The following is a 12,426-nucleotide window of genomic DNA, read 5'->3' on the forward strand; positions in this document are numbered from 1 at the left end:
GAGAAGCAATTGGTCTTCATTGAAAATGCCCAAGCCACCTCAATCAACTTTTTCTTAGTTTATCACCTATTGGAGCTACTCCTATATTTTCTTGAATGTGTTCATTTCTAATTTTATCTTTTCTAGTCTGTCCACTCATCCATCTCAACATCCTAACTCTGCTACACTCAATGTATTAACATGATGCTATGTGTATATACATAATACTCATATAGTGTGAATAATGTCTAACAACAGTCAAGTATTGACATCTTCCGAGATTGGGGGATGCACTAACATAATAGTTCTATTAGTATTGTGACTGAGGTTTAAAACATTTTCTTGAGGCAATGTTTTGGTCTGGAGAAAAACCAAGACCATCATGACCAAAACATACCAAGACAATTTGAAATCCCAAAACATTTAAGGTTGTGGGGTCAATGTTTTGTTCCGGTTACAGCCAAAACTGGAATGTCTTGGATGAAACATTCTGAAACGGTACAAACTTTAAACCATGATTACGAGTTTAGCCATATACTTGTCTGATACTCCATGGCTATTTGTATTTGTGTATTCAAGTAAAACCAACAATAATTTATAATAATTTTAATTGGACAAAGTTTATGTCTCACAATCAAAATACCTGACAGATACTTATCAATAGCTCAGTTCAGAAGTATTGTGCAATACATAATATATAATTATTCCGTGCATGTCCCAGATGCTTCTCCTATTTAGTAACAAAATCTATCCAGAAGCCTCAACAAAACATACACAAAGGAAAAAAAAAATCCCAGATAGAAGGTGAGATTTACATTGTTTATAAAGCCATAGAAAAGATAACGTTCTAGGTTGGAAGCTTAAAGCCACAAACTTTTCTCAATAGATTGATTCCCACAATTGGAGCACAATCCTAAGTCTACTAACAGTATCTCATTACAAAATCAATTCTCTGTCACAAAAACTCTATGCTCACTTCACTTTATAATAGTATAAAACACTTCTCAATAATATTGAGCCTTAGAATTGCGTTGTGGTTACACCAAGGTTCAAAGATTAAACATTACAGTTTTTCGACATTACAGCGGAAGGGAGCATTGCAGTATGTTTCGAACTCTGCATTGCGTTACAGTTTGTTAGTATGTTTTTGCCTATCAAAAAAAAAATTATTGGCATGTTTTACATTGCATCAATACAACGGAAGGGTCGGAACATTTCTAATGAGTATCAATGTCAAAAGGTGTGATATTTCTGATTTTCATCTATCATTTAAAAGTATTTCTCCAAATTTATAAACAAATAAAAACTAGTTTTCTATATTTAAATGGAATGTATCGACATGTTTTGGTTCTGTTTCATTTTTTTAGCAAAATTCTGAAACACTGAAATGAAATGACAATTTAAACCTTGGGTTACACCAAGGTTAAAATGTCTCTCCCGCTCTCTCCTTCTTCCATTTTTCTTTTTGTTTATGAAACTCAGAAATTCCGACTGAAAGTCAAACGATTACATGCCCTTGACCTTGGTCTTCTTTGAAAGACTGAGTTATTTAGCTAAAAACCCTTATGTTTTGGTAAATATTTAATATACCCAGTGTCTTTGAACTGATCACAAGCCCCTTGACCATAGTCTTTTGTGTAAGACTTTTAAAAAAAAATTTATATTAAGATATTGTGTTTTGAATGTTTAGAGAATGTCTTGTATTGGTTCGTGTTTGTTTCAGGTTTTCAAAAAAACCAAAAACGAAATTTTAAACCATGGGTTACACCATGCCATAAAGAGGGCAGGGTGCTGTTTCATGTCGAGCTCTTTGAGCTTGGCACCTCAGGAACCATGTATAACTGTAGAAGAAAACCTGATCTACCAGAGTTGTATGGACCACCAGGAAACTCATGCCCTAATAGATTGCAAAAATATTTGAGTAATTCCAAAATAGATAAAATTCAAAGATTTAAAGACAAAGTTAAGTTACATATGCAAGCCAAGGGTAAATGAACATCCACTAATAAACAACCCAGACATGTTTGATAGAGAAGGTACATACCTTTGTAATATTTTCACCTATGATACTTTATGTATTTACATGCATAACCATATATTGCATATTAGCACAAATATTAACTCACCCACACATACACATATAAACTCATCCACTAATAACCCAAATATGTTTTATAGAGAAGATACATAACTATGTAATATTTTGACCTATGATACTTTCTGTATTTACATGCATAACCATAGCACAATTTGTTTTTTGGTAAGTGTAAATTTATTAATGAAGGAACATAAGATAAAAGAGACTTACAAGGCAGTCGAGGTGACCAACCCAAAAAACCCCTATCAATTTACTAAAGTCTCCCACCGGAAGACAAAGTCTTCATAGAAGACACCCTTAAAATCAAGGTATAACTTACACCAAAAAAATAAAAGCTCCAAAATGTTTAGGGTAATCTCACAGAAGTCTGAGATCAGCCCTCTAAAAATTCTCCCATTCCTTTCCAACCATATTCCTCAACAAATGGCGAAAGGAAGAAACCTCTACAAAATGATCAATCTCCTCGAGAAATAGGACAAATCCCAACTCTGAAAGAGAGAAATAATAGTGTTCATGAGAACCCAAGAAATCCCAAATAGGCCAAAGAAGTGCCTCCATAAAGCGGAGGACAATTCACAGTGTAATAAAATATGATCAACGTACTCGCCATTGGCTAGACAAAGAGCACAACAATATGGCATCACAAAACCTCGAGAGATAGGAAGATCAAGCGTGGGAAGTTTATTCAAAGTGGCAAGCCAGATGAAAAAATGAACCTTAGAGGGAGCTTTCAAACCCCAAATAGTAACCGAAGGGAATTGGTTAAGAAACTATTGAGCTCCGTGACTGGATGAATGAATTAATGGTGAAGTTTGCTCTTTTGGTACGGGTCCACTCCATCCTATCTTCTTCTATGACATCCCAATAAGCTCTGTCACAATTGGTCATTAGATCAGCAAGGTCCTAGATTTCCCAATCGTTGAAACCTCTCCTGCATCCCAAATCCCAATAGGGCTCGTTTTCTTCAAGGTTCAGAAATTCAACCCAAGGAAAATTCTTCTTAGACAAGAGATCGAAGAGACAGGGGGAAATCTTGAAGGCTTTTTTGTTTATAATTTCTATTTGACTATAGATCGCCCAAATCCATAGAGTTAAACAATCTCAAGAGTACGTAATACAAGTTGTTGAGTTTAGTCCTACATCAGACACACATTGCCTTGTCTCTTCTATCGGTTTTAATTCCTATCAGAATCAGTTTGTTGTGAAATATTATTTTTTTAGGCTATTATTATAAGAGAATGTTTCTTATTGATTTATTCATATTTTTCTCTAACACATGATTAATTTTTTTCTTTTAAATATTTATTTAGTTTTTTTTTTTCACATATTTATTTGTTTTCATTTCAAAATGTCTTCTGAAACAACAAATATGAACAACGAAAAACAAGTTGCAACACAAAATGACAAGAATAAAGCAAATTGGAGTCCGTATTTACACAAAACCTTTGTTGAACTATGTGTTGAAGCAGTCACGCAAGGTTGTAAGATTGAGCCAACTTTACATAGGTTAAAATGGAAGTTTAATCGAAATGAATTTTTCAAGAAAACAAGATTTAAATTCGAACAAAAACAATTCAAAAATTATTGGAACAAAACAAAATTAGATTGTAAGGCTTGGTCCCATCTAATGAGTGTAATTGGAATCAGTTGGAACGACTATTCTATCATGGTAATAAATATTTTTTTATATATTTAATTTCACTTATTTATGAAGATATCAATAAATATATATTAATAGTATTCATCATTTTTTATGGTAACATCCTGGAGATAATAAATTTCATTATAAGGCATTGGAGCACAGAGATGAGTTGGACAAGTTATTTAGTAGTACCAAAGCTACTGGATCTCGTGTTTGATCTTCTGCAACGACAAACATGACGAATGAGTCAATTGTTGATGATGATGATGACGATACCCCTGAAAACATTCTAACGACACAAGAAAATATCCTCCCAACTCACACCGATGATATTGATGAGTCATCAAGTTCAAAACCACCACAGAGAAAGGTCGTCAATAAGTGGGGATTCTAGATCAAAACGCAAAAAAGGAGGAAAATCTAATTTATTCGAGGTTGAATTCAATCATTTGGTGGATCTTTTCCAATCAAAGATTCATAGTGATGAAATTCCAAACAAGCAAAAAAAGCTTACTCATGGTGAATACATGGCACTTCTTAACGAATTAGTGGATGAAATTCCTCTAGGTAGCGATCGATATTGTCATGCGGTATCCAAATTCATGGAGAGTGTAGATTTTAGGAATGCCTTCAATAACTTGTCGACAAATGATGCTCGTCTATCATACCTTGATTTTGAATACCGTCATTATCATGGTGATCACTAGAGGGTAATGTGGTTTTTTCTCATGGGTCAGTCTTTTATTAACCCTTTTTTGGTGGACTATGTAATTAGCAAAAGAATGTTTGTTTCATGGAATTATAGTTTGGATTTATTTTATATGGATTATGTTTCTATTTGGTTCTGGTTTGTGGATTATTGATTTTGTCTTATGGATTATGAATTATGGATTATGGTTTGGTTGTTAAAAATGTTTGTTTTAATATTTTATGTGATTGTTTATAGATTGATATATATATATATATGTGATTGTTAATATGAAATATTAAATGATATTTTTTATTAATAATGTAAATAGAAACAAGATGGATTATTCAGATTTAGACGATGAGATTATATGTATGACTACAATTGCTGCAGCAAATCATGACTGTACGGCTCGTAAAAATAAATTAGTTCAACAACCCAAGACTAATTGTAGTTTTACTGGACAAAATTATATGAACTATGTTTTGACTGGGAATAATGCAATATGTCATGAACAATTTCGGATGGAAAAACCTGTATTTGAGAAATTGTGCAAAACTCTACATGAAGAGGTGGGTCTCGAAAGAACAAAGAACGTTTCTTTGGAAATATCCTAAAGATATTGGGACAAAATGAGCGCATGTGTAGTGTTGGTGATCGATTTCAACGTCCCGAAGAAACCGTGAGTACACTTTCATAGAATCTTGAAAGTTATCCTTGAATTGTGCAAAACTCTCATTGTGCCTTGTTCTTTGGATGAGATCCCTCTTCAAATTTGCACAAATCAAAGATTCTGGCCTTTCTTTAAGGAAATTTTAAAGTTACATTAAAAAAAAATTATAATGTTTAATCTTTAATTATGTGGAAGCGATTAATGTACTCACATTGGAGCACAAGTTCCAATAGCGGATCAACTTCAACATTTAAGTCAAAAGGGTATAACGCAAAATGTAATGGATGTATGCTTTATCGATATGTTCTTCATATATGTAGTTGCCGGTTGGGAGGGACAAGCAAATGACGTGAACGTGTTCTTCAAAACCATAAATAATCCCAATTTAGGACTTTTTCACCCTCCGTCAGGTTGGTATTAAAATTTTTACTTATAAGAACATTCAATTATACGTTATATATATATAAAAAATAATGAAAATATTATTCATTTGTAGGTAAATATTACTTGGTTGACTCTGACTATCCATTGATGGATGGATACATGATACCATATAGGGGTGTCTGTTACCATTTACAAGACTTCCGATAGGGTGCATGGCAGAAGGAAAAGAAAGAGTTATTTAACCATCTTCATTCCTCATTGCGCAATGTTATAGAGAGGTGTTTTGGGGTATTAAAGGCAAGATAGGCAATTTTTAGGAACATGCACATATATTCCATTGAAACACAAAGGGATATTGTCATTTGCTTGCATGGGACTGCACAATTTCATTCGAAAGGAAGCTTTGGCAAATGTTGAGTTTGCTATATACGAAGAATTAGATTATATAAATGAAGCCATCCCTAGGAGTTTAGATGAGCCTAGACCCTCGAAAAGTTCACAACGGGAAGGACACAAAGAAATGTAATGTAGGAGAGAAGTCATAGCTGAAGCTATAAAAAAAGCTTGTGATCGACGTGATATAATTATATAATTTTATGACTTAGAAGTTACTAGTAACTGAATAAATTATATTTTTTGGTAAATTCAATATGTTTCTACTATATGAACATCTTTGTTTATTGGTATGACGATCACATGTATATTTTGTTGATGGATGTTTTATTTTCATTTTACATATGTTGGTATGATTATTACATATGGTTTTATGTATGATGATACAGGTTTTATTATATGATAGCAGTCATGCTTTTATACAGGCTTTATTTTTCATATATCCAATATTTAGGGGAGGTTCTATCGAATTTTAAAAAAAAATAAGAATAAGTATATTTTGAGTTTAAAATGATGTTATAATGTTTTTATTTAATAAAAACAGTAACTGTTACTTTTTTTTAACATAAGTTATTGAGTTATAATTTTAAAAACAGTAATTATTACATATAAGTGCATTCTGGTCATTTTAACAGAACTCTTTGAGAAGTAGTTCTAGCAGTACTTCTCAAATCCTGCATCCAAACGTACAACACGTATTCAGCTACTTCAGACAGTACTTCAAATATGGGAGTACTTATGTTCTATGTACTTCTGGCTCCTGTATCCACACGGGCCCTCAATCTCCTTACCAACACTCGACTCAATCACCGAGGCCCAAATGGCCTTGCTTCTATACTCCACACCTAGAGGCAAACCCAAATAAATGGTAAGAAGAGACTCCTTTTAACACCCAAACATCGCATTCCACCTATCGACTCCCGTTTCACATCCCACTCAAAACAACTTACTCTTCCTAAAGTTGATGCTCAAACCAGCACCGCTCAAAACAACAAAGGACCCCGCTCAAATATCTCACCTGGTCGTCTAACGCATCCATAAACACTAGGGTATCATCGGCAGAATACACATGCATACACATATAAGAATATAGAATGATATAGAAGGTCCATAAATAAAGTAGCCTACCAAACATGAAAAAAATAACTTGAGATAATGCCATGTTTGCAATAGAATATAAAGCTCAGAGTTCAAACTCCATTAGGAAATGAGCATTAGATTCATGCTTGGACACACTTCTATTAATTGTATATTTTTCATTTCTTTTTCTTTTCTTGATAAGTCACAAGTTTAGTAGTATTAAGATACAAGAAGGGCAGATAATCCTAAGGAAAAGATATAAGAGAATAAAAAGATGCTAATAAAGGCCATGGCTTGCTAAAAAAGATCATACCGAGTTTTATAGCTCAAGCCAGTGCCTATTTTTTAAACAATTTTTAACAAGCCTTAAGAAAATATGATTGCCATTTTGACATGTAAGTAGAGAGTAGTGACTAAGTATGTGGCCAAAAGAGAGTGCCATCAAGTTCAGCTACACACTTGATCCCATCAGAATAGGTGATCAGAAATCTTTTTATGGCCTAGCAATCTAGCATACATAGATCTTACCAAACAGGATAGTTTTATACCAAGTAAAACAAAACCATACCAATCGACGGAACAAGTAAGTCCAGGTGAGATAATGCACTGCATCCTCTTTATGGCAAATTGTGCCAGAAACAATCTCTGCATTAATGTGATCATGCAACTTATCCCTCAGGCTACTTTCAACTGGAAATGGTTCATAAAGAAACTGCCAATAAAAAGCACAGAAAGTTATTTCAGCAATCAAATGAAGAAGATTTTTAAATAACTGAATATTTTGTTTATCATTTCTATTCTTACCTTCTTGTAGAAGCTCTTTTTTGGTTCATGAACAAGAATGACAGCTTTACCATGTTGGTCATATTGTGGTCGGCCTGCACGGCCCATCATTTGCAAGATATCTGTAATCGGGAAATCAACATATCGTTTTGCTTTCCCATCATAATATTCTGTTCCCTGCATCAGAAAAAGAAGTTTTAGCAAATATCAGCCAAATGAATTGGGGAACTGCACAACGTATGAAACATCAAATCTCATGACAAACATGCACATGCACCGTGGGTACATCACTTGTATACACACAGATTACGTAAGTCTGAAATGTTGCATTAAATTAGCATTATGAATGTACAATTTCTTAAATCTCTTTGACGTGTTGAAACAGTTTGCACAAATTTGACAATTAGAATTTAATTAGAAAAAGTATTTCCTATTTAGCTTTCTTCGAACTTTTCTAACAAGAATCCTCACCTTGATAATAACTAAATGAGCTGGAAGGTTTACTCCCCATGCTAATGTGCTGGTGCATACCAAAACCTAACATGGGAAAGAAGTACAACATCAAGTCGTAAAAGAATTTTTTAATGATTAAGTTAAGAAGAAAATGAATGAGGCTTTATTTGGAATCTACAGTCAGTCAGGCTAAAAACATAAGGCCTATTGTGGCAATGAAAGAATACCTGAATCTTGTTGTTTGCAAAAAGTTCCTCGACTAAAGACCTGTCTTTGTCATTCAGTCCTGCATGGTGCAATCCAATTCCAAACTGTAAAGTGTGCTTCAGGTTCTGATCAGTGACCTGAGAAAGAACCATTAGCAACGATTCCTCTGGCATATTCAGAAACTGAATTGGATGCTCATCTGAAGCTGCAAACTGCAAATAAATAAACGCATATTAATAATTGCTGATGTCAAGGACTTATTTATGTTTTCAACACAATGTAATAACTCACCTGAATGAGGTCCAACGCAGTAAGCCTTGTCTGGCGACGAGATGAAACAAAGATAAGAACCGGCTTTGTAGGTGAATGGGTACAAATGGCAGCATATGCAGGTTTGTTCATACTATTCATTCTTGGACAATAGAACTTCCCTGGGTACCCCTGTTCACGAAAATATAGTAAATTCAAATTTCTACAGCAAGCATAATATAAACAAAAACTGTAAGATCCAAACAAAATCATGTATAAACACTAAAAAAAAAGGAAGATTTGCTAATGAGAAGCAGCGTACTAGAACAGGAGCAATGAACATTTGACACATACACTAACAGAAGGAACCATTTAGAAGTACAACAATATGGTTTTAGCAGTCAAAAAATTCGTTTTTTTGGGGATAAGGCATTGAAGATAATAATGACAATACATTCTGGGAAAATGTGGGTCTTGTATCTTTAAATAATCTCGATATCAATAGCATTAACTTGAAGCAGAAAGAATGACATGGAAAGTCCTTTGAAGAAGACAAAGTATGTCTAATGTCGTGGGTATGAGTGGAGCAAGGATTAAAATTTTGTTTCAGTAAAAAAAAACAGAAACATTCACAGAAACGAAAAGAAACATACATAAAAACTAGTTATTTAGTGATAAATACTGGGGGAAAAAACAATTTGAGTCATAAAATGTATCACATTTTTCATGTCAATAGCACACTATAAATCCATCATTTTTCACTAAAATCCTATTTTGTTCTTGAGGTATGAAGGTTGAAGGAAATGGAATATCAAGGTTAACGATGATGGTAAAAAAATTTAAATAGAATCTATATATGATGTTTTGGGGAGAAAAATCAAGGGTTTTTGGCAAGAGGTTGAAGATGAGGACACTTATCTCATTTTGTAGGTCTTTGAGATGACCAAGGTCAAGGGGTATGCCATCAATTTGAAAACTTTGTTTCATTATGGTCAGGTTCCTCTCAGAAGGCTTCACCAAAACATTTCGAGACAAACTGACATAGGCTGGAATATTTATTGAAACTTTGATTCCAGACATGCTTAGTAATAGAATGTTCAAATAATAGTATATATCGGCCGATACATTTCAAAATGGTATACTACTTTAAATCATGGTAGTTAGAAGACCTTAAGGTCAAATGATTTCTCCACTTCATCCTTCAAGTCTCTTTGCGTCATAATTAAGGATGATTTGATGCTAGGGTGAAGGATTTTCAAGGGGTGATACCAAGATTATTTCTCAAACACCACATTTGTATCATTTATCCCAAAGTAGGTTGGGGTTGAATATATTGCACATTTTAGGAAAGGGACTGACTAGCTGCACATCACCCAGTACCAGTTGCACTCCATCACTTGAAAAAATCCACTTGAACTACGTTGTTAGGATTGCACTCTAAAAACAAAAAGTTGCATTGTTTTTCTTCATCTTTAAAAATCATAGAGAGACCACAACATCAAAGCTTCATAAATTATAAATTCAATTTTCAAAGCTTCATGATCTACAAGTAGAATAAAAATCTGCAAGAACTCCTGCTAATGATGGTTTATTTATCTTCAGTATTGGTGTAATTTTTTCTGTAGAATGTAAAAAGTAGGGATGTGATCGTTTTTTCTTTTTTAATTTTAAAGGCAAAAATAAGTAATTTTTTTAGATTGGAGTGCAATCGATTCTAGGTGATGTGCAACTAGTCGGCCCCTTTAGGAAAATTAGTCTCATTATGTCCATGTATAAAATTATAAGGGAAATGCTTTCATCAACAATAAAGAGGGTATCCAAACAGTAATTAAATTAGAACAATGTGTTATCTTCAAGGGTTGTCAATGTTTAGATGGGGTGTTGATAGCTAATTTGAGAACGCGATCGAGAGTTCCAAAGATTGATCTAGAAAAAACCTATTACTTCGTAAATTGGGTGTTTTTCAGGTACTTGACAGGTTGTAAGGGTTTAAGGCAAAGGTGGACAAACTAAATGATGAAATCTTACCCTTAGCATCATTTTCAATTTTGGTGAATGGTAGCCCAGCATGATTCTTTAGGGGTTAGAGGACTAAGACTAGGTGGCCCTTTGTCACCATTTCTATTTGAAAGTTGCTGGATTGTTGAGTAGATTAATGGCAAAGCCTGTGTTCAATGGGGCTTTGTCAGGTTTTATAGTTAAAACAGAGACTTGATGGTGACTCGTCTTCATGCCATTTCGGAATGTTTCGATGGAACAATCCAGTTTCAGCCCAAATTGGAATGAAACTTGACCTCGAAACATTCAATGTTTCAGTCAAGACCGTTTGGTTTTCTCCTGACTGAATGAAATGAGATTTTAAGATTTTGGTGCCAATTGCCAACTCACAAATAGGTAATTTTTTTCTCACCAAGATTTTCAGCCTACAAATGTTGTTCATTGTATAGGGATCTTGCATAGGACAATCTTTTTATTTTCTCTGCTACATTCTCCGGTTTTAATCTAACTTTTGAAAAATCTATATGTACCTTGTGGACTTGTTGGCTTTTCTTTGATTTCTCATGGATTAAAAATGACAATTCAGAGTAGTCATTTCTAATGAATAGGTGTACATTATCTCACTAAAACCTACTTGTTAGTTCTCACTAGTACAATTTGACAAAAGAACTACAACCATTAATTGATAATTCCAAAACTTTGCAGAGGCAGAACCGCACAAAGCATTAGATATAATATGTGCCTAAATCAAGGTTAATGTAGCCATTTGCACCATCTTACTTAACCTAGGTCAACCAGTATAACATAAACCCTTTAGTGCACCCGATAAGATGCCTTCGCTTTTATAGTTAGGATTTTTTCTCAAGGAAGTCTACGATTATCTCTAGCCATAGTAACTATTGTGAGATGTCTAGTATTCTTATTGGGTTTGGGCTTCAAGAGACAAAACAGTATAAAGGGGAACCTTTTTCAAAGCGGAGTAGGTAAAACAGGGTTTCTTAATGTTTTGCTCTATGAGGTTCCTTGTGCTAGAGGACAGAGAGTTTGTAATCTTTATCATTGATAGTGGATTTTTTCTCCCTCTCCCCTGTGGACATAGGCAATTTTGCCCAACCATGTAAATCTTGTGTTCTTGTGTGTTTGTTTTTTCTTCTTTATTTTTACTCTTGTTACGCTTCCTGACAACAGTAACAAATCTTGTACATGGAATTTTTTGCGATGGAAAGTTTAATGAGTTATGATTGGGAAATCTCAAAACAAAACAAACAAAAGGAATTAAATGTAAATAATAATAATATAAACTTTGTCATTCACTTGCCTGGATGTGAACTTCAAGAGGTACAGGCCTAACACTGGGCTTGAAATTAAATAATCCAATTTCCTCAACACCTAGCCAGTCTGCCAAATTACTGAAATGAACTAACTGGTGTAAGAAACTTAAGAAAGATGTTACCAAACCGATAAATAAAATAAACCTATACACCAAATTATACTGTAAATTATCATGGAAAATGTAGCAGTAAAGAGATGTACTGAAAAAGGTTTGATCAAGAACAAAATTCAGAACTATAGGAAAACAGCAGGCTGGTAATGATATGATTATGATGATAATATTTGCCAGAGATTTCCCTTATGACATACTACTTATGACAAATAATAGTCTACTTGAGAAATGTATCCATGTCTCAGAAAGAGCAAGAAACAGAGAGGCAAGGAATTTCAATTTACATAAGACAAAAAGGGCGGCCTAACTAGCAGAAGCTTTAAATGCCCTGGTCTAGCTACTACCCGATGCCATA

General features: G+C 33.9%; 1 protein-coding gene across 8 annotated transcripts in view; it reads right to left on the bottom strand.

Annotated features, from left to right (window-relative positions):
* LOC147401345 (U5 small nuclear ribonucleoprotein helicase) overlaps window positions 1–12,426 on the bottom strand; it is a 48,276-nt gene that overhangs the window by 7,376 nt on the left and 28,474 nt on the right. For all 8 annotated transcript variants that reach the window (XR_015178442.1, XR_015178443.1, XR_015178447.1 and 5 more), the window contains 6 exons: window positions 11,946–12,036; window positions 8,672–8,821; window positions 8,401–8,592; window positions 8,192–8,257; window positions 7,742–7,897; window positions 7,506–7,649 (listed from right to left, as the gene is read on the bottom strand). Coding sequence is in view for 2 of the 8 variants with exons in the window: in XM_086442605.1 (XP_086298731.1) it covers window positions 7,506–7,649; window positions 7,742–7,897; window positions 8,192–8,257; window positions 8,401–8,592; window positions 8,672–8,821; window positions 11,946–12,036 (799 nt within the window). In the remaining 6 variants the exon portion in view is untranslated. The remainder of the gene's footprint in view (window positions 1–7,505; window positions 7,650–7,741; window positions 7,898–8,191; window positions 8,258–8,400; window positions 8,593–8,671; window positions 8,822–11,945; window positions 12,037–12,426) is intronic.

This window comes from Akebia trifoliata, chromosome 5 (assembly GCF_017979445.1).
Source record: "Akebia trifoliata isolate Shusen 1 chromosome 5, ASM1797944v1, whole genome shotgun sequence".
Taxonomy (NCBI): domain Eukaryota; kingdom Viridiplantae; phylum Streptophyta; class Magnoliopsida; order Ranunculales; family Lardizabalaceae; genus Akebia; species Akebia trifoliata.